Raw genomic sequence first — 25,940 nt, 5'->3', positions numbered from 1 at the left:
GCAGGAATGTTTTGCTGTGGGAGAAGAGGTGACAGGGGAAATGCAGGGTCAAATGTTGACTTCAGCTACGCTGCTGTAAATTTACCGATTTCAGTGGTGTTCCTCAAAGCTTACAGTTATGGGAGAGCAGAAATTATGGGCTATGTTGTTTTTTCAGCCTTTGCTCCCTATTTATTATGGAAAAGCCATAAAACAGAGAGAGAAGACATGAGAAATCTGCCTGGGGAGCAGTAATTCTCCAGGCAGAGTACGGATCTTGACTTTTCACATATTTTGATGTTTCCAGCCTTGGGGGAAAGGGGATGGTTTGGATCCATTTTTATTGTAGTGAGGACACCATCACAGGCATCTGTGGGGTGAAATGCTCTCCCTAACCAACCCATGGTAGAAACAATCAGGAGGAATGCAGGGCTTGACTCCTGCCTGCCTTGGGATCCATCACACTGTGTGTTTGTTTTCCTCCCTAGATATGTAACTCCAAGATTTTGAAGTGGGAGAACCAGGAACAGGGAGGGTTAGGAGATGGTCAGGCACTCCAGGCTTACCACTCCCTGAGCATAAATACATTTGGAATTGCCATGGCACTAACACAGGAGCACCGGGAGTTTTCAGAAGTAGCTAAAGGTGAGAACTGCCACCACTGTGAAGTCAATGATTCACCAGCCACAGCCGAGGAGCCACTCCTGTACCGCAGAGTCCCACATCGAATGGACGCTTCTTAATTATCTCAGAGGGGGCCACCAGCAAGGCTTGGTACTATAGTGTCTGATCTAACAAGCTGGAGCATGGGTGCGATTCAATTCCCAAAGGATCCTCTTGAGGCCAGAAAAGGTGATTTCACTGCTTCAGTGCTGGCTCCACAGTAGCAGCAGGGAGCAGCACATTACAGCGCAGGCAGTGGTGTGCAAAGGAAGGATTTTTTGTTGGAGCCCACAACCAAGCTCAGGCTGAAGACCCTCTTCTTTCACTGCCCCCTTCATCAATAAGCTTATTGGAGTCCAGCAAGTCCATTTGAAGCAAATGACTAAATGCCTTTTGGAAAGGAGGTATTTACATGAGTATTATGTGCTTATTAGCTTTCTAAAAGATTCATTTTATGCCTGAAGGCCTCTGCCTCTGTTTTCTGCCCCAAACTGGAGACAGGATGGGCCTCTCATGGATGCTGGACACCACAGCATGTGGGAAGGTGAGCCCACCTCCCCCACCCACCCTTTTTTGCTCTCACTCCCCAGCAGGTGATGCTGCTGGAGAGGCACATGAAAATAGTATGTCCTCCCTGCTGCTAAACTGTCTGCGTTAGGAAACAAAAAGATAATTAATAGATCTCATAGACACTTTCACTCTGCGGGTGGCCCACGCAGAGGAGCAATGCTGGGTCTCAAGCCCACAGGAGGTAGATGCCAGTGACAGAAATCTGGATGGCTCTTCTGGTGCGCAAGGTGCAAATGTGCCAACCTAATCCCTCTCCTGCGATATTCCTGAGCTTGTGGCAGCTTGCTCAGGTGGGGATCCCGCTGTGGTGCTCCACACCCTGCCCTGCAGTCCCACTGCTATGGGAAGGCACCACTTCAGTAGCTCATTTTAATATCCAGCCCCCACAGACTGGGAGACAGCGACCCGTGTCTGCCTCTGCTCTCCCCTCTGCCCCATACGAAATGCATTCAGAATGGAGGTAAAACTTATACTTAAATCACAAGATGAAGCAGATACAGTTTTCAGGAGTGTTTCAGTTTTGGAAGTCAGTGCAGCAGTTAATTAAGTGGTGTCACAAGGCATTACAGCTGATGCCTGTATTTATGAGAGCTATTGAAACTCGTCTGAGCAAGGACTGCTTTTTTTTTTGCACTTGTACAGCACCCAGCACCGCAGGGCATCATCACAGACCTTGTCCCAAGGTACTGCAGGATCTAAAAGTAATAATTAACTCTAATCCCAGACTGTAAGGCAGCACAGTTTTGCAGAGGAGGAGATGGGAGAAAGCACATAGATGGGGAATGTGGGTGAGACAATACACAAGACGACACTAATAATGGGTTTACATAGCAAATGTTGTGTGAAGCCTTGATTTTCTGCTTGGGTGTTTTTTTTAAGGTTTAATGAAAAAAAAATATTAATGAACTAGTAAACACTTCAAATTGTCGTAACAGTTCACTACTGAAAACGCTATACGTGTTTTGTAATGAATCAAGTACACGTCCTTTTCATCAAGTAAGCAAAGCTCATTAATTGAACATACTGGATTTCAAAGCTCTCAGTGTTTAATTATTTGTTTAACAAGCAGTACATCTAATCCACCAGACACACAAACAATTAAAACAACAGGAAGAAGCTTCAAAGCAGGACAATCAACATCTGGAAAAGTCAACAGACTGTGCCTGTATTGTCAGTAACATGTAAAGCAAATGTTCCACTCGCAGAACAAATACACACAGGAAGCACCTCTGAGTTCATCCTGCAGATTCTTACTCAACAAAGCAGCTTCCTTACCCTGAGAAGAGACTTATCACAGCAAGGAAGCCTGTTCTGGTTTTATTTTCCTTATCTTTTGCCATTCCTCAACCAAATCAAGTCTGATGCACAGCAGGCATTTAGTAGTGTCTGCACTCCATATGTACGTACTCTTCATTTTGCATGCAGGTTGAGAGCAAAGGCAGGACAGAGACACCTGAGCTAGCTGAGAAGCAGGGTAAGCTGTCCTAGGATTTGCCATGCTACCTTGACTCCCACCAAGTTGCCACCTAGGTCAGCTGCTCTGCTGCAGCATATTTTGTAGCTAAACCTTGGAGGTGAGCTTTTCAATGTCCATCTGACCGACCCTTAGCTGTGCCCCATCGCTCTCATCCTCTCCCACAGCTCTGGTTTCCACAAGAAGAAAAAGCAGTGCTTAGGCTGGAAAGGAGCTGTGGAGTGCTCCAGCTAAGCCTGTGATCTGGACCACCAGCAGACAGGACCGTGGGACACAGTGCAGAGTAAACCTGCTCTGCAGTATGGGCAAGCTTTACACTGTGAATATTTGATACAATCCAACTGCATAAGGCTTTTCCAGGAGGACTACTTCCACGTCAGATGGGAAGCATCAGGAACTAAAAGGAGAGGATTCCTCCTCACCACTGCTTCCATCTTTATGTTCCTCAAGGATCTGAAATATAGCTCAACACATGCTTATCCTTAGTAGCTTTTGTCCACTCTTCTCTGTCTGGGTAGTCCTCAGCATCCCTTCTTTCACACCACCTGTATAGATACAGTGAGTACACTGGGTTTCCCATGACAGCAGGCACATTATAAAACCATTAGATATGGTACCCAACGGAAGTATCTCTCCACCCATGATGTTTTGTGTACGGAGCATGTTCCTAAGAATTACAGATGGATTCTGCCTCTCTCTTACCAAAAGGGAGTCTTATCCTGAACACACAAGTCCATCAGCTTCCCTGTTCCTTCTCAAGGTTAGGAAAATAATTTTTCTTTCAGCACTTGCTGGATAGTTTTTATTCACTCGCCTTACACAAAGAGTGCAACAAACTGAAAGCCTTCCCCTCCCACGTCAGAGACACATTTGCAGAACTGAGATATTTTTAGAATAGTGCACACACAGAGTTATATTGTTTGTTGTCTTGGTTAGGGAAAAAAAAAAGAAACTGGCAATTTTCTATACTAAAATTATTTGTGCCCTATTGCTGGGGAGCAGAGAACTTGCAGCGTCTTGCTGAAGCCATTTAAAATTTCTGTACTCCAGAGATGACAAACAAAATGACCTGGTACATATCAGAGCAGTCGTTAATTCTGTCTGACAAGGCAAACTGTTTCTGTCAATGTTAAGAGCCAATTCATCTCTAATGGATACAAGCACGGTTCTTTTGGCTTCAGAAGACTTGCCCATTTCTTATGCTGTTGCTGAATTTGGCTCTGAATTACAGTTCCTTAAAAGTCTTCCTGGAACATCATGCTGCTCATGAAAACATTCTGAAAACCCCCATCTGAGTGTGTTGCAAAATAATGAGCTCTTCATAGGCTGCATTTACAAACACCAGTCACTGTGGCCAGACTAGAAATACAAGTGTGTCCTGGGACGTCATGTAATGAAAAGGGGCAAGACAGCATGAAAACCTGCACAGACCATAGTCACTTCCCAAGCCGCCGGGATTAGGGTAGCTTTGTCATTCCTATCACAAAATCAGGACGATGCAGCTGAGCGACTTGTGGAAGCTAAGGCCCACGAAAGAGGAATATGGAGCCTGGTTCCTTCTCCACAAATCTCATACACCACAGTATTCCACTTTCTTCCTCAGCCCCTTCTGCAATGCCACATCCCAAGCCAGCCCTCAAGAATATTAAAGCAAAAGACAGCTGAAGGGAATGCCCTTCTCTACCAGGCTACTGGGATCAATGATTTGAAAATGCTGCGCAAAGCCGGCGTAGATGGTTGAGTAGCTGTTGAGTTCCTCTGCAAAAGAGTTTCTTTGGGTGATGGGTGAAGCGATTCCTACCTAATCTCTTTTCCCATGGGATGAAAATCACAATATAAATGTAAGATATATAATCAGTGAGGCACAACTTACAGTGCCTCTAAGGAGTCTTATAATCTGGCACTAAGTGATTTTATTTAAGGCCCTATAATAATTTTAAACTGTTGTTCTTGCAGTGTTGCACTGAGATTTTGCCCTCTTTCATGACGAGCAGGTAATTTCCTGAAGTATAGTTGAGGTGACTTTATTTAGCATGAGAGTTGGTCTTCAAAGACTTATTCTGGCCTGACATAGAACCAGCATCAATGCTCAGATACTGCAGAAAAAATTGCATGGACTTTGCTGGAGTTAATCCAGGGTCTCACTAGTTCACTTGACCCATATGCTGCTGGTCTTTTAAGAACAGAGAAGGGCCTCTTTTCTGCTCTCCACGTATGACTTAAGATACCGCTACTGGTAGCTAGAGTTCCACACTCACTGGAAGAGGAGAGCAGCCAAGGACAATCCCCCTGCTATTTTAATTTAGCTTTAAAAACATATATATAATTTTCTTCTCTTGTTTTAGTACCATAAAAGCCAAAAAAAGGGTGCAAACTTTATTTTTTTCCAGATGAAAACAAGGATGAAAGTCCACTTGCATTAACTTTCTGATCCAGGTTCCAGCTTTAGAACAGCTGGGGCACCAATTCAAAATGTCAGGGTTTTCAATGAAAAAGCCAGCGCTGGAGTGGAACTGCACACTCCCCTTCCCCTTCCCTGCCCATTTATTCCAAAGCACGGCTGGCATGTGGGTTGGCTCTCCAACACGCACATGCTATTAAGTCCTAAATGACAGCTTGTTTAACTAGAAAACATTTCCATTTTTTCCTTAACAAAGGCCATTCATTTCTTGCTCTTCTATTTGCTTAAAGACAGTTTCATTTGCCCTGCCTGAGAGTTTGCACAACCCGCCTGATTGTTCCCCTCCAAATAGCGCTGCAAGTTAATGACCCACCTCCTGATCTCTGAGCAGGGAGGCTTGCCCAGCACACTGCAGCATGACCAAGCGAGCTAGTTACATTGCAAAATCCATACGTGTGCCTTGAATATTTTTATGCTTGAGAAAACAATCGAATCAATTTATCTCAGGAAAGACAGTCCTAATTCTTCCCTGCTAACAGTAGATTAGGCATCAAGAGGAAAAGAAGATGAAAGCTGGATCATGTAGCAACTCCCTCCATGCTGTTGACGAATGTCTTGGGGGACAGGCACAACTTCCTTTCAAGCTATCTTCAAAAGGCTCCCCTCCATGCAGACCACCCATTGGGAAACCACATCAATAACAAAAAAAAAAAAGAATTTAGAAGAGCCATTTTTCACCCTATTTATTTACATATTAAAATAAACACGATTTCCCATATAGAGCAAGGGCTCCTGGTGGGTGCTGTTTGGTCTGTGAGATTCTTGGCACTGGAGTACAGCATTTCTCTATTCCAAAGCAACCTTGGCACAGATTTTTTGGTTATGTAAGTTTTTCAGCAACCAGCAAATGAATAGTAATAATGCTTCTAAAAAGTGGGAATCATGTTCTAAGACACCGGCAAGGTGTTTTACCAATTAATCTGCCAAAAGGTCATTAGCAAACCAGAGCTCCCAAACTCCTGCATTCAGGGTCAGTTCTCCCCACGGGCTGCGCTTCCAGTTCTCAATCAACCTGTCCAAAGGGAGCTTTCCCACAGAGTTAAAGAGATTTTTGCTTTTTCCTTCGCTCCTTTGCATTGCCACATGGCAGTGCCACCCTCATTAGAGTGGATTTGTCCCTGTTCCTGACAAGGCAGGAAGGAAATACCACTATTCCAGAGCTGACAGCTTTTTATACCCACTTTGCACAAGCTCAATGGGTGAGCAGCAGGTGGATTATTTGAAATAAGGGTAGGCTTTTTTTGTTTGTTTTTTAACAGGGTACAGCCGCACAGAGCTATAGCTCACTCAAACCCTACCAGACCTGAGCGGGACCTGCTTTTCCCAGCAACGCAAATTAAGGAAAAATCCTTCTGATTAAGCAGGTCTGGCAGGGAGCATCCCTGGGTGGGACAACCCTGCCCAGAGTCCCACGGCTGCCAGTTGGCTCATGGCTGGGTGGTATTTAGATGGTGCACGGGAAAGTCATGGGGAAAGTAGCACGGCAGTAAATAGCTCTACTAAATTTGTCCTGCAGTAAAGCTCTTGTCCTTTCTTGGTAGAGACTGATTTCAGTTATTGTTTCAGCTGCTTTTTAGTACTTGATACCCTTTTCTCTGTAACTCTTCTCTCTGCAACTCTGAAATCCTCACTACATACATATTTACCAAACAAGCCAGGATCAAACAGGCAGGTTATTGCTTTCTGTGCTCTATTACTCATTTCAAGCCGTGGCTGGCTGACAGTAGGCAATGAATACTAGCTGGCAGGTCTGCACTTCAGTAAACAACGCACAGGTACAAGTGTTGAGCTGTTGAAGGTCTACGGACCTGTATGTTGCTTTTGGGGTGTGCAAGCTACTTTGCAATCAATCAGCGAGGGTGTATTTGCAGCTCAGAGAAAGCTCTCTTCAAAATCTGGGCAGGATAGGTCCAACATTCATGAAAAGGCACGGACTGTAGTCAAAATAACAGGTCGTATCAGGCAGTCTCAGTTCAGAACAGCCCCCAGCCTCCTCTCCCTTCCCCCAGCCCTCTGCTGAACTGAGCATGAACTTGGCACCACTACGGATCAGGCTGCCTACTCCTTAGCATTAGACAAACTGCCAGGATGTCCCAGCACACTTTGTCTTTGATAAATTCAGAACCAGAAAATAAATGCAGTGTGGAGAACGTCAATTTTAAGGGACCGGGGTTGAGAGCACTAGTCTTTGTACCATCTACAATTCAGCACTTTTTTAAAAATTTTATTTTTGAAGCTAAACAAGGATTCTCAAATTGGAGAGTACTGCCAAGCCCTGAATAAATCCCAGCATTAGAGATGCTGTGGGTATAACAGCTTTCCCCATGAACTGAATCTGCAGATGGTATCTTCAGGGAAATTAACCCCCGAGTGCCACAGGATAGGCTCTATGGCATCAGTTTTAATGCCCTAGGAAATCTCACCTTGTGGTTAAAACAGGTTATTCCACTCATGGTACAATACTGACAGATGGTGGAGTAAAGCACAGGCTTAGCTGGTACAGAGTAACTTTTCTGCATTGTTTGTGAAGTGGTCAAGTTTCCAGGTGCAATCCTGAATACAAATTCAGTCAAAGGACATGTAAGTACCAAACTAGTCAACCAGCACGTAATTATCTGACCTATGATTGTTTGTTTTCACCCACAACCCCATTCCTTAGCAGTTCTGAAAGCAAACGCTTAGCATTTGGACATAAGAAAATGCTACACAGTTGCAACTTAACCTTTGTTATTTTTCTGCCTCATCCCTTTAAATATTGGTGAGATATTTTATTCTAAGCTGCTCTCTTCACTGGCTGAATCTTCCTCTCAGCCTGTAAAGAGCCATTCACATTAACAGTTTTACATTCTTGGAGCTCAGGGCTTTTCGTCTGCAAACTCTCTGGAAGTGGGTTGGTATCACGTTCGGATTTTGCCATGAGTAACCCGAGATATAGTGAGGTGAAGTGTTTTTCCTGAGATCCATGACGAATCTGTGGCAGAGCCAAGTGGGGGTTCCCAAACACCTTCTTGCACAGTCTACTACTGCAATACAGAATGAGCCACATCCTGATCTGACTCATACAGGATCGATCATATGATTAATGGGAGGGACTACCTGCAAGAGATATCCGTGGCTACTAAAACTGCTGCTCTATTGAAACATAACAGACCGTAGGCCAGACCTAAAGCTATGTGAAATCCAGGGAAGTCTTCGGAATACCAAGAAAAAGAGCTTTTCTAGTTCAGGTCACCAAAATTTGGCCACAGCTGGCACAGACCAAGATACGTTATCATCTGAAGACTGGCTGTTGCTTACAGAAATGGGTTGATGAGTTCTCATTCGATGTCTTAGTGCATTACGAAACTGGAACACCTCCACTGCAACTGGCTCCCTGGCCGCCAGACTGCACAGAAAGCTCCACAGTGGGCTCCACACACACCTTCAGGTAAGACTTCTTCCAGCTGGCCTTAGGTTTTGTGAGATCTTTCTGCAGTCCTCATTTTGTTGTTATAAAGAAGGAAGATGCTCAAGGCTGAAAGGAATGCTACTGTGATGCTGGAAAAATCTCATCTGAGTTGGAGACCAAACCAGAGGCTAACCAGATGTTCTGCTTTATTTTACTAACGGACTCAGAAATGAAAAGGATCACACTGCCAGAGGCTTTCAATTATGAAGATTAATTTTTTAAAATTCTGAAATCATTTTCCCAAATCACCAACCATTATTCTCATAGTTCCCTGTACACCCCTTTATCAGCAAAATTGATCTGTTCTTCTCTAAAATAAGAGTCCAAGACGTGTTAGCTTCTTACTAAAATAAGAAAAACAACCTTAAAACCTATGAGTCAAATCCTGGCCCCACTGAAGTTAGTGACATTTAGCTACCGCCTTCAGAGGGTGCAAGCGTGTATTCTGTGTGTAGAGACATAGAGCTCAAGCAATTAAAAAATAAACCCCCAAACTACATAAAAATCACATTATAAACATGGTTTTAAATTAAAGGCATTCTGAAATTAAAGAGAAGCTGCAGTGCTGAGCTGGGAGTGCACACATTGGCACCATCCCTGAAGGAGCAAGAGGCGAAGATGAGGGTGGGCATCTGGCACATACGCGATCAGCCCGACGCCTCAAAGGGGGAAGGAGAGGCAGAACCAGCAAAGGTCCAAGGGCTATGTCGTACATAAGTGAGAGACATCAGTTAATGTTAATGCTCTGCCAAGCCCTGCAGACAAGGTGTGAGACCAAAAGAGAAATGCTCTTAACTAACATGTTGTGGGTAACTAATAGATGGAGAAGAGAAAAACATTGGCACTGAAATATATAGCCCTAAAGTGGGCAGAAATACACTGGGACAAAAAGTGAGAAGTTTCTAAGAGTCAGAGGAGCAAGAGCCTGGAACAGCCTGCCCAGCTGGAACAGTGTTTGCTAGCAACCAAACTTGGTTAAAAACTGAGCTTTGGCCTCTTGTGAAAAAGACAGAGGGAAGCGATTTGCAGGAACAAAAGACTAGATAACCCAGGGAGTGTCTTCCTGTCTGTGCTCCTAATAAGGGTATGTTTTAATAAACAAAGAGATGTCCTGTTTCACATTCAAAATGAATGTGCAATAGGAGGAACATGATTAACTGAAAAAAACAGACACTGTAACCAAATATGTTTCTCTGCAACACTCAGACTGATTAAAGAGGGAAGAATCTGAATATGTGAATCAAAAAAGGACGAATTTTCCCTTCGTTCATAGTCTATTTTGCTTCTGGGGCTTGTTGCTGCAATATTCAATGTCTTGTTTGCAGTCACTGCTAGAGAACATTTTGGTTTTTAAAAAAGTCTCTGCATCTTTGGTAATAAGAAAGATGTCTGTTAGTTTTAGGACTTGTGAGTCCCTTAAAAGGGCTCATGGTCTATAACAAATAGAGCTACTCCCAGGAGAAGCAACAAGGCTAGTTATTTATGGAGGAATCAGGCCTACAAGCTCTATAACAACAAGCCACATTTTATGAATGAGCAAATAAACAATCAAACAACAAACATTAGAATTACAAAGTATAAAAAGCAGTATATGGGCTGCTTCTCCGTCTTTATTTTGGCAAGTGTAACTCCGGCCCCAACCTTCAACCTGATCCAGGAGGACAGGCCGTTAAGGGACATCCACTGAAGACTGTGAAGCTGGGGCGGGGCTGATACCTCACTTGCAAGGAACCTATTGTTGGTTCAGAGCCTGTAACAGCTCATGGCATTTTACAATGCACTAACAAACACAGTGCAGTAGGTTTGCCTGGGGCAGGCCCAGGGCATCTGTTAATAGCAACATTTGGTGAAAAGTAGAATAAGACTGCCAGTTTTGATCAAAGCACACAAATGCATGGAGCTTAAGCGAGCCCTCCCATGACTTCAGACCGCTACTTATGTTGTAAGGAAAATCAATTATCTCATTCAAAATTTTGAAAAGTTTTGCTTGCTTTAGTGCATAATTTCCCCCGATACTGTAGCTGTTCAGTTCAGCAAGAGCAATTTTATTCACTGGTTTCCAATGCAGGTAGGGCACAAAGTGCATTAAAAATGAAGATGAAATGGCAGTTTTAGGCCATTTATTGACTGGTTATACGCTTTACTTCTCTTTGTAAAGCTGCCTGTCCTTTGCCTTTGTTCAGTGCATATATGAGCTCTCTTTGAATACCACACTCCTTAATAAGGCTGTTCCTCCAGATTAGTGCTGAACTGGACACTAACCTGAGATGGACTGTGCTCCTTTGACTTCTGTTACCTATCTAAAAAGGTGTTGAAGGAAACCAGACTATGTTTTAATCCAACAGGAGTTATATACACAAAATATATTTTCTCCTGTACTTTTCAAATGGTGTTCAGTAACTTGGAACACTCATTTGTAACTCAATAGGATGACAAACTCCACATCTGTATGAAGATACATTTATAGGTGAGGAATCATCAGTAATTAGCTTCTGAAACAACCTCCTCCAAATCAGACACATCTGACAAATAAACAATAGGAAAGCTAGTCACATTAATAAAATGCTGTTGCTATGGAAAAATTGTCCCTGTAAAGGTGAAAAAACCCACACTTCCTTTTTCTCGTTGTGCAAAGATATCAAAAAGCATCTTCCTGAAGATGAAGCTGTTCCTAATTGTAGATACCATTACATTCTGCTTTTAAGAGGGTCATTTCTTCACCCATTTCAAAACCTCCTGCTTTAATTTTGGAAGCAACATCCCAAATGCTAGCAGCTAGGATGCTCTTTAGTTCATAAAGAATAACAGAGGCTGGAAGGGACATATGGAGATTATCTAGCTTAAGCCCCTACTCAAAGTGTTTCCCATTCAATCAGGTTGTTCAGGGCCTTGTTGAGTTGAGCTTTAAATATCTCCAAGGCTAGATATTTCCCCACCTCTCTGGGTCCTGCTGCAGCATTCGACTGCCCTCACGGTGAAAACATTTTTCCTTGTATCTAATTGCGATTTCTCATGCTGTGACTTGTGTCAGTTCCCTCTCATCCCATCACCGTGCACCTCCAAGAAGAGTCTGGCTCTGCTGTCTCCATACCCTCCCACTGGGGACTTGTAGGCAGCAATAAGATCTCCTCTTAGCCTTCTCTTCTAAGGCTAAATAAACCCAGTTTTATCAGCCTCTCCTCGTACATCTTGTTCTCCAGTACTCTAATTGTTTTGACAGCCCTCCTCTGGCCTTGCTCCAGTATGTTAATGTTTTCCTTTTACTGGGGAGCAAATTGGACCCAGTGCTTCAGATGTGGTCTCGCAAATGCTGAAAGAAAGAGAATAATCACTTCTCTTGAGTTGCTGGCTATAATCTTTCCAATACAGCCCAGTATGTGGTGGCCTTCTTCACCACAAGGTCACACTGTTGACCCATGTTCGACTTGTCTGCAAGGATCCCCAGGTCCTTTTCTGCAAAGCTGCTTTCTATTCATTCAGTGCCCAACCTTTAATGCTGAATGGGGTTACTCCACCCCAGATGCAGAGCTTCACAAGCGCCTTTGTTAAAACTTCATAAGGTCCCTGCCAGTCTGTTTCTTCAGCCTGTCACGGTCCCTGTGAATTGCAGCCTTCCAGCATATGCTCACTTTCCACAATTTGGTACCCCTGTAAACTCGCTGAAAGTGCTCTCCATCCCATCATCCACGCCATTAATGAAAAAGGTCCACTGATGGTATATGCAACATCCACTTATTATTTTTTCCATTAAAGAGTACAGATTCCTCTGACACTTCTTGAGGCCAAAGTCCTTGCTGATGTGAACTAATGTTCTGCCATGGATGTCAAAGGAAATGACCCCTGGAACAAAGTTTGAAGCAAGTTTGGTGTCTGTCCAATAGCGCCAGATAATAGACACAGCTAGCAACATGAAATGATCTGTTCTCTCAGCCTTAGCTCTTTAATAACCATCTGGTCCTTGTCCTTCCATCTTGCATGCAGACATACTCCTACAGCTAGCAAAGCTGGTTATGGGAGAGCAAGTAAGCTGTTGAAAACATTACACGAGGTTGCCAACCCTCCTTCACTAATGGGAAATGCAGTTACAAGTTACATGCCTGAACCTGCTTTCTGACATGGTGACAGAGTTGTCCTGGATTCACCTGAGCAGCTGTGAAAGCAGAATTTGACCCTTGATGTGGGGATTGATTGATATACGTAAAGACTGAGTACAGATGACAATTGCACAGATCTTTGAGACAACAGGTTGTAAAATGAAATTAACTTAGTTCAGTCAAGGCTATTTCCTCTTTAGTTTCCTTTACTCACCAAAGTGAACCCTTTGTCCAAATAAAGGATGTTTTATTCCTGATTATCAGGACCAGTTGTCCAAAATTCCTATCACTTAGTCCCAACATTATCGGCACCCCACACAAATTTAGTGGCCCACTCCTCTTTGTCATGGAGGGTATCTCTCGTCTGAGAGACAGAATCACAGAAGGGAAGCCAGAAGGACTCAACCCTCATGAGAAGAAGGAAGCCTTTTAAGTTTCCTGAATTAATGACATGTCTTTCCTCTGTCATGCCGTCTGTCTGTTAACTGTTAACAGTGACAGGTTGAGGAGCACTGTCTGGAAGGTGGCCAGTGCCGACAGCTCCATGCTCAAAGTCGTTGTGCTCAAAAGGGAGCACTCTGTTCCTTCTATCGCTGTGTCCCCTCTCACTAGGGCCCGTTGTTACAGCCTCACGCCTCCTTGTGTGAAGGCCAACAGCGAGGCTTTGTTCAAGAAGCAGCTGCTAAGAAGATGTACTCTCTCATGGAATGACCCATTGACATTTCTCCCTCTGCTCATTAGTAAGCAGAGAATAATTAGGAGAAATAGGGTAGATTACATGGCCCGCTGCTTTCAGAGTAAAAAGCCAGCTCCTCAGACCCCAGTGTGCCCCAAAAAGGATTCTGTCATAAAGTGGGCTTGCAGCAAAGCCAGGGGAGATGGCTCTGTAGCATCTTCTTCTCATCACCTGATGGAGCGAGGAAAGAGAACGGCTCGTGCCAGGTGGATGGGGCAAAGCCGGAGCATAGGGTGTCCCAGCTCTGCTTCACTCAGAGCTGAACCCACACCTCTGCTGCATCAAGAGCAAGCTCAGCTCAGCCAGGACCTGAGCCAAAGATCCTGTTCGACTGGATGATACGTTGTTGTTGTTGTTTATTCAATAATCTATTGTTATAGGGTGGATCTACAGCAGTGAGGAAATGGCTGAGCAGTTGGAAGGAGCAGAGTAATTGGGGGAATTGAGGAAACCATAACCATTCTTTTGCAATCTTTACTGCAGTCCAACATTATCATCTAGTGATGGGCACATATGGGGCAGTGATGAAGGAGCATCTGCATTGCCTCCACCCCCCCAATCCAAACAATGCCTGCTTCCAGCTCTGGGTTATAGCACAGAACTTACCTGCCTATTTTATATCACTGATTACACCACAATTAAATCTGACTTTAAAAAAAAAATTGGTCAGATAAACAAACAGATTGCCTTGAGCAGCCCAGGTTTGGTTTGGCATGCTTTCATGGCGCACATTAGTTGACACTACATGTCTGATTTCAGGTGCTCTTGCTTCTATGTGTCTGTGCTAAAGGTGTATCCAGTCCTCACAATTTCCAAAACCCCTTGCCTAAAAGATAGGTGCAGGACCATGTTTTCCCCATTTTTACATCAGCATGGCTCCAGTATCAATCTTGGGAAGTCCATGAAACAAAGAAAGTCTCATCCCCTGAGTGGTGTGGAGGGGAAACACCTCTGAGTATCCCCTGCCCCTTTCCTAACCCAAACATTTTAAGCAAAACGCTCCACTGTGGCTTACGTGTGCACTGTCAGATACGTCAGCTGTGTGCAGCCTCACTGTCTCTTTATTTTTAGTTTGCTGTGGTCTAGCTGCTTCCTGGCTCCACAGCGTTGTTTCATCTGCCTTCACAAGACAAACAAAATAAAAGCCACACTTGGATTTCCAAGTCCCAGCTTGTGGCTTCCTCTAGAGCATGAGACACTGTAGGTTATTTGCTTTCATGATTCACCTAGTGTTTTCTTGCTGTTGTGTAGTTGCTCTCCTCAAACGGCAACGCTGCTTACTACCCTGAAAGATGCCATGTGGTGCAGGCAGAGATTCGGGACTGTACGGTCCCAGTGTGAACGAAGGGCGAGCGCTAAAGTGACAGAATCACTGCTGAGATGGCTTCACCAGAGCAAGACTGGGCTGCAGAAGTGTGTAATGAGCTTCTCAAAAATAACAATAATAGCATGCACACCTCCGTTTAATAAAGCCCATCTCAAAGTACTCGCAATTGCCTGTTGTGCCACAGGATACTACCCCGGGCTGCACTGTATTCTGATACAATTATACATTTCAGCATCATTGTGTCATAGGAGGTGTATCCAGACCACTTCTTCCTACGTGAGCTGTGGCCCCTCTGCAGGTACTATCTCATGACCACCAACAGAGCCCGACTCCATGCAGCAATCTGGAGAAAGCAAGAGAAAATACACTATAGAGTGTGTTCAAGAGCTTGTCCAATGCATGGGGAAAGTTGCATCTTTTAGCGGTATGAAAAAGGCTCAAACTGAATGACCTGTTTTCCTTAGCCAGCTGTCAGTGCTGCTCTGAGATCCAGTGCTACAAGACCAGTCGTCACTCCAGAAGAGCTGGAGGTGAGAAGCGACTGGTTTCACTTTGGCTGGAGCTCAGCAGTGGTGAGCAGGCTGGCCTCCCAGTTCATCTCAAGTTAATCTTGCTTTTTGGTCTTCAAGTTCAGAATTCACATCTGTGTTGGGTGAAGCACACGCTGTAGCCCCACTTTACATGAGAATCCCCACAACCTAAACAGAGTTAGAAAAGGGTGGCAGAACTAAGTTTGCTCAGTAGCTATTTGTTTTATAGGAGGACTTTGCTCCAGGTTCTTATTTTTCTCACTGCCTAAAGAATTACATGGTGTACTGCAGTATCTGAACTCTCACCCTGTAATTATGCTCTGTGGTTTCACCTCCTGCGTGCCACACACATGCTGAGCATTCCTCACCGCTGCCCTGGAAGACAGATAAGCCTGACTGCTACCTTCGTTCAACATCTGGAGAAGGAAAGGCTAGGGAGAGCTAGGCTGGCTTGGCACCGTACCAAATACAGAGTCAAAACAGGGATAAAATGGCACTGGCAGTGCTCTGCCAGCCAGGCCAAAGAGCCCTCTCCTCCGGGATCCCCCTGCTAAGAGGAACCTGTAGCGGCTGCTTACAAGAGAGAACATGAGAGGTGGGGCAGACCAGCATGACTCTTCTCTGGTATATCCCCTCAGCTTCCCCTTCTGCCCGCACGCCATGCAGCAGACATCACTGCCTGCTTTTGACGTCGCAGCTGTGTTTACGACCCAATCTTCCCCCAGGCTAAAAGGGGAAAATGGATGAATTCCAGACAGGGCTCGTGGGTCCATGTGACGCTTAACATGGATCAAGGGTCAAAGAATCATAAATGTGTCCCCTTATATGCCTGTAGTTTTTGCTCTGTCATGAGCTTTCAATCTAGCAGTTTTCAGAGCTATATGCACAAAGATTTATGTCCATACACTTGGATCATGGTGGGACAGATTAATCACCCCTTAGCAGCTCTCCCTCTGCTCCAAATGAATTATCATAAGAGACTGAAAGACAGACAAGTTGAGAAAATTTGAAGAATAAAAGGGCTAATTTTCCCATAGGGAATGTACTTGCAAAGTTTAATCTGAAGCTCTGAAGAACTTCCTCCTTCTTTGCTCGACAATCCTAACGAACTATCAGCGGCAAATGCCCCCACAGCAGTCCTTATCAGACAAACATGAATGGGCTCAGAGCCTTCAGATTGGAACCGTTAGTAAAAATACTGAAAGAAAGCGCTTTCCCAACTCTTGAAGAGCGGGGTTTTATGCAGGGGAAATGCATAGGGAGAGAGGGCAACTCAACCTGACAGCTGGGCTCTGACTCTCCTCCTGCCCTTGCAGCCACCACTCCAGTCCGAACTGTAACAGCATTTTCCACCCCTCCATGACACTTGTGTGTGGGAAACACCGTGGTTTTGCACGACTGCAGACCTCACTGCCTGCCAGCCACGCTACCCTACTATGGGAGCTCTGCCTATAGCACGCAGTAGGTTCAGGACCTGCATGGGGCTGGGCAGCACTATGAATTTCTCCTGGGGGAACAACTTTCATCACTTCAGAAAAAGCCCAAAAGAGGATGCACTAATACAGGTACCCAGCTAGTGCTATATTCCCTTTCCTAGCCAAGGAGAGCACTTGTCTAAGGATGAGCGTGTCAGTAGCCGTCCAACTGCTGAGAGCACGGCTGCTGGTATGGTTCAGGTAGTGCAACTTCGTGTGCAAGCAAATCCCAGTTCTGTGTGAGCTTCTTCCTGCTGCGGGGGCATGAAAGAGAACAGGATTCATGGGGAGAACAGTCATTTTTCACTCCTGCAAGTGCGTCCCTACCTGTGGTTATTTCCGGCAGTGCATATGGAAGATTTTATTTCCCAGCAATGTTCACATATTATGCTGAAGGCCAGGAGCCCTTCTCTGGAAAAAAATAAATAAAAATGCCTGCAACCCATTGCAAGCCTCCTGTCAAAGGAAATGCAAACAATGAGTGCCATTCTTTCCTATGACTCTGCAGAAAAGCAGTTTAAACTTTTCCTGCTCTAGCGAGGTAGATTCAGTCTGAGGAAGCAGAAAGCGAACAGATTGCTATGGGTGAGCGGGCCCACACCCAGCCTCGCTAACAGTCACCAAGGAACAGTTGTGCTGGTCTGCGAGCAAACCAGCTCCGAAGAGCGCTTGCCAAGGCTTTCCTGACTCCATCCCTGGAGATCGCCCTGAAGCCTGCCTGATCACATCATCAGGGAGCGCTGCTCTCCAGGAACATTCCCTCGCACTGGTGTGCACGAGCTGTTACTTCTCGCTCCCAGTGCTACCCTAATTCTTGCTCTTATTAATGCTGACATACTTCTTAGTCATTTCCCCCCCTCCCAGTTTCACCATGTTTAGTCCTTTTTAACCTTTCTGTGTAGATCAATCCTTCCCAGTGCTATGAATAAATAAAAGCCTTCTGTTCTCATCAACAAAATGGTCTTTTTACAGTTGCAAGAACAACATAGCAATCACTTGGAAAAAAAACAAAACAAAACCAGCTAATATTTGATGCATTTAAAAGTCTCCACTCCAGCTATTTTCTACTTTTTAGAAATAAGTGCTTTGTTAAATAGAGAAAACAGTGAGAAAATTAATGGGGAGCACAAGCAGCAGTAGGTGTCAGAGGGACCTGCTAACCCATCAGAAATGCTCACCACACACAAAGTAGCAGCGAGGATGAAAAAGAAAGCTGAACTTCAGTTAGAAACATCTAAGGAATATGAATAAGGTGTTAAAGCTGCAACCTTTCCCTTTGCTTTGATCTGATGTTACACACAACTCGAGAGTGGGAAATTCAACAGCTTCAAAGAAGGTCAAACAGTCAGAGGTCCCCATGTACCAGGACAGCTAGAGGTTTTATTCCATCTGGAGAGAGAGGGAGGTTGGAGGGGCTGTCCTCAAGCAAATCTAAGGGCTGGGAACTGCTGACAGGTTAAGGCTAAGTATTTCACTTTCCTCATCTTCACATAAGACAGCCACTTTAATGGTAAGAAGCACCAGCAAGTCCAAGTGAAAAAGAGGGCCAGTGCCACTACTGTTAAAAAGTCTAAGAGAGAAGTAAATACATTTTTGTGGCCCTTGCATCTTTTGTAACTGCTATTAGTTGACATGTACTTTTGAAGGTGAAATTGTGGTTGTTCTGGGCTCCGGCCGTGTAATGCAACCATAGAGAGTAAGATCTCAGCAAATGAGATGTTATAGGAAGAGAGATGAGGATAGCTGGAACATCATGTGCTTTACCAACTTAAAATGCTTGGTGTGAGAAAACAAAGCCACATTCAGTATCCTTTATTCTCATTTTCCTTGGCTCTCAGCTTTACAGATCCCTAAAAATACTGCATTATAACTAACGGAGCTGCAATCTGCCTGCATCTGACTGAAGAATTACAGTATCACTCCAGTTTGATGAATCTCCCACAGGTATTCCTTCTAAGAGGGCTTTCCTAAATTGATTGCCAATAACCTAATATGTTTGTCTGCCTCTTTTTTCTGTCATCAGAATGTTGCCATAATAAAAGTAATATAGAAAGGAAATTGAAAAAGTGAGATGTCATTTCAAAATACCTAAAGCTTGCAGAAACGTATAGCAAGGTCATCCCAGCAGCCTTAACTCTGCCTTCATGAAGCTACACAGCAAGTAAACCCAGAAATCATGGGAAACGGTTACATGCCTATTAAAAACACCATTTAAGAGACCGCAGAAAAAAATGTTGTATTACAAAGAAATACCATTTTCCTCTTTCATGGGATTGATATAAAACAAAGCAATTTAACAATATAAGGTGTAAGGTAGGGTTAAGAGATCTTCTGGAATTAAATTTTCACCACCACCATGGAAAACTTCTAATACATATCTATGAGGTCCAGACGTCTTGGGATTCTATGAAATACCCTGAAGAGTAAACGCATGAATCCTGACATACTAAGAGAACTGAGCCAGTGATACCTTACATGGGGCAATACTAAGACACAAATTTGGGTGAATACTGTTACTCTGTGAAATGCCAACCTTTTTGCTGAAGCCTCGCCTAACAGGAAACAGTGGTGCAGAGCAGCCTTTGGCGAGATTTAGACCCAGTGCCTAAGCTCCTACAGACTCAGCAATATAAATGGAAATTATTTTTCCTTGTTTTGACTGAAGGATGGACACAATATGAATCAGTCAAGTCATGCATACTACAGCCCTAGTAACTTCCCAACTCATTTGGGAAATCATGCTAGCCATGCTGTGGAACTGCATTAATAATCTCACGGATAATGCGCCTATATTGGGAATTTTATCCCTGAGAATACCAGAACCAGAATAAATGTCCAGGTCAGCAATTCTATGCCAAGCTCATAAGACTAAGAGCCACTGTAAGAGATGGGGAATAGAAAGCAATTATTATGCTAACACAATTGAATAATCAATAGTACCCAAAGATATCCAAAGGACAGGACGCAAAGGGGGAACACACTGGTGAAATGATTTGGAATAGATAAAATGGTGGAGGAAAGCTCAGTCTGATCTGAGCAAATTTGGCAATGGAGGTGTTTATGGCCTTTAGCTCTTGCTGGCATCCAGCTCAGGCTGTAACCTGTATTCCATCAAAGTTTATCCTCACCGCTTACCTCTTTAGGTGCAAAGATTATTTTACAGAGCCTAAAATATGTTAGTTGTCTTTCTAACTTACAGTGAATCTAGGTTCAGTTAAATTAGCTCTTTGTGTAACACAACTGTGTTTCCATTGTTCTGCTTTCGGGTTCCTCTTTACCCTCTCCCCATTACTGATGATTTAAAAACAAACTGCATTTACAAAGAAAACTGTAGGTTTGACAGGGAGAATGAAGTCGTTAACTGGCTTGAGCAACCAGATTTTTATTAATTGAAGTGAATGAATTAATCCAGCAACGTCAGTCTACAGAAAAAAAAACCCCATCCAATATTTATGTTTCTCTAGTCAAAAATATATTCAAGGAAAAAGAGAGCAGATAACTGTCTCTTTATACAGCACAAAAAATGCCTGACAGGAACTTTCACCCCAAAGACCTTCTCCATTAACAGAAGAGGCATTCTCCATATCAAATCCATGCGATAAATACAATGTTTTATCATTTCTTCTACGTTTGTTGCTTCAAATATTTTTATTTTAACTCTACTTCTTAAACCTTTTGTCGAGTTTTAAGGGAATGAGGAACTAAGGCATGACGTTAAGCATGCACAGCGAGCAACCGCGGGCCCACGGTGGCTCTGAACAAATTGCTTGTGTGTCCCAGAGTTCAGTAACTTTTTGTATATATTGTCTGTGGTCTGCTGACAGCAGCTGCAGAGTGGACAGCACATGGCCTGTTCCATCGCCTTTCTCATGAACTTTATGCCACACAGATAAACAAAGAGGAACGGAGACACTTTCTACTGGGATTACTGCAGACTCCTGCTAGCCTACGTCCAGCTCAGAAGGAAGTATATTGAAATGAATGAATCAACACTTAGAAATATTGTGCCTATATAGGGAGAAAGAGACTCACATGGTCAGCAACGATACATCTGCACGGGTCAACTGTCTTTGTAAAGCCAGCCCTGAATATGGCATGTGATCGATTACCCAGAAAAATCACGTTTTTAATTTACTTTCCTTGCAAGCTGTCCTGAGGACTAGGTGTTCTCTTTTTCAGGGAAAACATAGGGTTAATTTTTGCACATAAGTGCAGTGCTGTGATTGAAAGGGAGTCATGAGAGCAAGTGTGAGGGGAAGCCTTGGTCACCTGGATTCAGTACAGTTTTATGTTTTCTCTCACAGACTAAATGGTGCAATGTCTCACATGCTCTAATTTCTACCGCATTCAGGACCTTCAAACTCAAATTAAGCAGTCCTGTCTTTGAGGAGATCTAGGGGCAGGTTTGAGTCTCAGCTTCAGCCAAGTGAATTGCAGTATACTTTCCAATGTATTGCAGTGTACTTCCCCGATGTCAGGGGAGGATCTGCCAGAAGGAGATCAGATTTACACTAACTGAGACTCATCCCGTTTCAACCTGTCAGCTCAGAATTTGGCCTTGCCTTTTGTTCACTGCCATCATTAATCCCATTGATTCATTTTGCTAGTATCTAGAGTGACTCTTGCAGGGAGGCAGCGATCTGCAATGACAAAAACAAAGCAAAGACTTCCAAGCATAAGGAAGTCATGAAGTTGCAGGAGTCAGGTGTGACAGGAGGCTATCAAAGAACCAGGATAAATGGTCCAAATATGTTATCGGGATGTCCCAGTTCATGTGCTGCGGGAGATCTGGTGATACCCAGCATATCTGTATCACAGAATGGAGCACAGAGCAGAGATCTTCAAGCCAGAAGAGGCTGGGACAGTAAGCCTACATGGCGCAGCACTGCCCAGACCTACTGGCTGAGGGCTGAAGTGGTGTTGCTCTGTTATCACAGACTTCCATGCCCTCAAGCTGCTTTCTCATCAGAGCTGAGGTGTGTACAGCCAGCTCCAGAGTCTCTGCTGGACTGTGGAGATGTGTCCAGAGAAAGGTCTGTGATGTCTCCATGCCTGTCCATGTCCCAGCGCACCCATGGGTGCAGCTGTCTAGTTGTATTGGTGTATGAAAGCTGTGCTGTCATCTCAGCCTCCCCTCTGGGATCATTTAGGAAAACGAGCATGAATCCAACAGAAATGGCTCCTAGTCCCACTTCCACAGTGGATAATAACTCCTCACCCCCCAAGAGATAGGTGAGAGAGAAATAATCCATTAGACAGAAGTTAAAATAGCACCGGCAGTAATATCAATGACAAGGCTGAGGAAAACTCAAGGAACCGGGATAGCTTTTTTACAGATTCAATATGCAGATTGTTACAAAGCAACAGATGATCCCCTTCTCATTTATGCTGAAGTGTAAATATTTTATTAACTCTTCTCTCACTGCTGAGTAGCTTTAATGGCATTTGCTTCAGTAAAGTCCTGAGCTGCTGTAAATCAAGTACTGTTTTAGGCTACTCACCATGGTCATGGGCAAAAACAAACAAGTTAAGTCCTGTCAGCCTCTGGGCCAAGTCATCATAGCGGCCGCAGTGTTCCCCAGCGCCATGAGCGATAAACACGAGGGCCCTAAATGGAGCATTAAGGTATAAATCATTAACTTGGCAATCAACCCACAAAGGCTTCAGAGCTGCAAGTAAAAACAGCATGTTCAATTTAGCAACAGCATTTCAGACATCAGCAAATACAAGGCAAGTATATAATGTCTGAGGTGGGTTTTAACAGAGGAGAACCAATTGCCATCCTGATCTGCCATGGACCTGGTCTTCTCCAGGGGTCAGCAGGACAGACCACATGGATGTCAGCCTTTGTCTGCCACCATGGTCTGCTGCAAGTTGAAGATACAGATGGGCATCAGCACCAATCCTTCAGCTGGATAACTACATCTTGGGCTTGAGGCGTCTACACTGCTCCTACAGTGGAAGTGTTGCCATTGATTTCATTTAGGGTTGATATTCCCCATGATTTCAAATACAAATATCGTCCTTAACTTCATACCTTACAACACTGTCTGATGCTACAGAGCACTCTTAGAGATGAAATTTCAGCTAAAGAATGGATCTCAAGCAGCGTCCCGAATGCTGATTGGAGTTTGGAATTTTATCTTTTGCCCCCAATTCTGGTAATTTTACCATTCCAGTTTCTGCCCCAAAACAGTTGCTTCACATTGGTGATTAAAGTGACTCTTACATAGCCGCCGTATGACTACAGGCAGGGATCATAAAAAACATCAGTCTAATAGACACTTCTTTTTAATGACATGCAAATACTTATCTTCAAAGATTCCAGTTTTACCAATTATGTTTTACTTTTACTGGAATGGCATCAAGTGAGAGTGGCTGAAATTGAATGAACCTTCCCAGTGTTTTTCCTGGGCAAAGTTTGCATAGAATTAGTCCAGAACTACAGCAGAAGTAGCAATGAAATTACAGAATTTTTGCTGAATTCGACAGGTGACTATTTAAAATCCAGCTTTAGCAACATAAACATAACTTGTTCATTTAAAAGTACCATCTGTCATTGCAACATCAGCAACCACAAAACAGTTTGAAGGCTACAAGTTAGACATTTTCAGTACATTAACAGTGAAATACTAAATGAACTGACAACATAAAATAATGACAGCAGTTTACAGCTAGTGAATTCCTCAACTTTATTTTGATTGAGGTTTTGAATACATTTTTAGACAGTGTATTCACTGCAATAAACAGCTTTGATCTTAATATATTTAAACTTAAAAAAGATGTTGCATGATGTAGAAAGTCCTGCTCTTGCTCTTTGATTAGCACCTGCTTCAAAGTATTTGCTCATGCTAGACAACTTGAAAGAGCATCCATCGAAACCAGAAGGATTTTACGGAGCACAGAGCAAACACAAAAGCAGCAATGCAAAGATGCTCTGGTATCTGTCTAATACTAATTAGCAAGGGTGAGGTTAGGTCGTGTAGCATATTTCACTTGCTGGGCCTTACAAATGTTCTTTAGTATCACTGAAGGTTTCAAAACGATTAGTGTGGAGCACTCATTTCTTCCTTTGTCATCTTTCCCAGTCAATACATTTGTCAAGTTATCAATGCACTTGCCAGACAGTCCAATTTTCAGAGTGCAGGGTCTATTATTATAGCTCCAAATACTGAAGAAATGGAGAGACTGCTCTTTGCACAGCGGAGAATATTAACTTTCTGCAGCAGAGGCATCATGGCGTTACGTGTCCCACCCCTCCCAGACACAGGCAGCTCAGCAGAGACACTGCAGCCAGTGCTGCAATAGCAACTCATTATTCTATACGTGCCCCTGAAAATTGGAGGCACCATCCAAATGCTTCTGCCTCCACCTACGCGTAATGGTCTGATATCTCAGTCCTGATCCTGGGTCACCCAAAGAGACCACACATCACAGCCCCCAAGTCTGGGGCTGTCAGATCTGCCAAATGTTCAGAAATGCAGCACTGGGGCTGGGGGTGAAGCAAAGCCAGGCTGTTAACCCACATGCTCTGGACTCTGCGGTACAGCAAGCAGGGGCACGGCGGGCACAGGACTCCAATGCAAAAACTAACGAAATGTGAGAGAAAATTCCTGTGTACCTGTCACCTTGATATCCAACAGACTCAGCCAGGCTAAGTCTCTCTGCCATATACCTCCTACTACCTGGCTCTTGACAGCTTCCCTGCTCAGTGTCTTACTTAAGCCCTCGGTTACTCTTCGGAGGACCTACCTTTTTTTCTGCTGACTAGGCACAGCATTAAGGTCCAACTTGGCTGACGGAATACAGCCCTTCATTTCTCAAAGAAATATTATTTGAATGTATGCACTGAAATGCATCAAGTGAATGAAACCTAATGGGAAGCTGGCAAAGAGATCTCTGCTAGGAAATTCTTGCCATTATTTCATCCCCCTGACAGCAAAGCCCTAATTTTGCTTTCATTCACATTGATGCAGCACCACGACTTTGCCTGACAGCATGCTGCTAGATGCTCAGCCCCCTCATCTTCTGTGAAATCAGTGAGAAAAAAAAAACAAAACCAATGCTTCAGAGAGGCACGGTATTCCTGCAACCTCTCCTCTCATCTAGCACAACAATTGCCGGGCGTTGCAGAACTCAGCCTTTGGACACCACGGGGAAGAGTCCTGGGTTATTATTTGTCTGCAAAATACTGAATAAAATTCCTGAGACTATTTGTGCCTTAAGAGCCCTAATGGCAGTAGCTGTTGAGAAGACTTAGATACTTTTGAAAGTTTTGTCCTATCAATAGTCATAAACAAGGAGTAAAATTTCCAAATTGTTATGTCGAAACAGAAGCAGCTCGTTTTGTTGTTTGATAAAAAGTGAGAGTGGCTTTACTGACTAAAAACTAGGTCACTTCTACATAGCTCTTTAGCTCCAGCTTTTGGGTCTAAGCACAGGGGCCATAAACTAAACACAACAGCTTGAAAAATTGGAATTAGTATGAGAATCATCTGAGCAAGGATTGAAGGATTTGGCTCTTTCATCTAATCTCCCATTTTCCATTACAAAATAAGTTTAGAATTGGCAAATAATACCTGAAGGCAGTATAACAAAAACATGGTGCAACACATTTTCACTAGCAAGCTGGCATGAAAATACAGCGAGTGATTAGATTGACTGACAGCAGTTCTTTACTGTATGTAAACATTTTTGCAGATACCCCTGCCCTCAAATCGCAGCCTGCTCTTTCCTACCTCAATGGCTGACATAACAGAATATCAGAGACTGCTTTCCACAGAGTCGCTTAAAATTAACACAGAAACCCTTGCAGGCTTTGAGATTTTGTAGGGCTGCAGTGCCTCTGTGTGCGACCTCAATGGAAGTTTTGTTTAAACAAGGTTTGCGTATTGGCCATGTATCAAATTGATCCTGGGGAGAAATTTCTTCACCTCCAGCTCTTGCAGTAGCGCTGGTGAAATCCTTAGAAACGTGCATATGTCAGGTGGAAAACATTGTGCACAGCCTGCAAAGCTTTCTGGTGGAGACTGACCTGTGCCTGAACCCATGCTAACTCCAGTCTCGCTAACCGCAGGCTGGGAAACCTGATGTATCTTTGGATGCTTCAGCTGGCTTTGGCTAGTGGAACTGTAATTGCTGGACATCTCAAAATGGCATTGTTTTGGCATCTGCTCAAGAAAG

The 25,940-nt window shown here is 43.8% G+C and overlaps 1 protein-coding gene across 2 annotated transcripts in view; it reads right to left on the bottom strand.

Moving 5' to 3' along the window:
- The window catches only part of MGLL (monoglyceride lipase), a 67,472-nt gene that overhangs the window by 23,317 nt on the left and 18,215 nt on the right, over positions 1 to 25,940 (bottom strand). For both annotated transcript variants that reach the window (XM_009321035.1, XM_009321034.1), the window contains exon 3: positions 22,259 to 22,365. In XM_009321035.1, coding sequence (XP_009319310.1) covers positions 22,259 to 22,365 — 107 coding nt within the window. The remainder of the gene's footprint in view (positions 1 to 22,258; positions 22,366 to 25,940) is intronic.

This window comes from Pygoscelis adeliae, unplaced genomic scaffold (genome assembly GCF_000699105.1).
Source record: "Pygoscelis adeliae isolate BGI_AS28 unplaced genomic scaffold, ASM69910v1 Scaffold453, whole genome shotgun sequence".
In the NCBI taxonomy this organism is placed as follows: domain Eukaryota; kingdom Metazoa; phylum Chordata; class Aves; order Sphenisciformes; family Spheniscidae; genus Pygoscelis; species Pygoscelis adeliae.
Note: the sequence above shows the minus strand (reverse complement) of the source record. Positions and strands in the feature narration are given on the sequence as shown.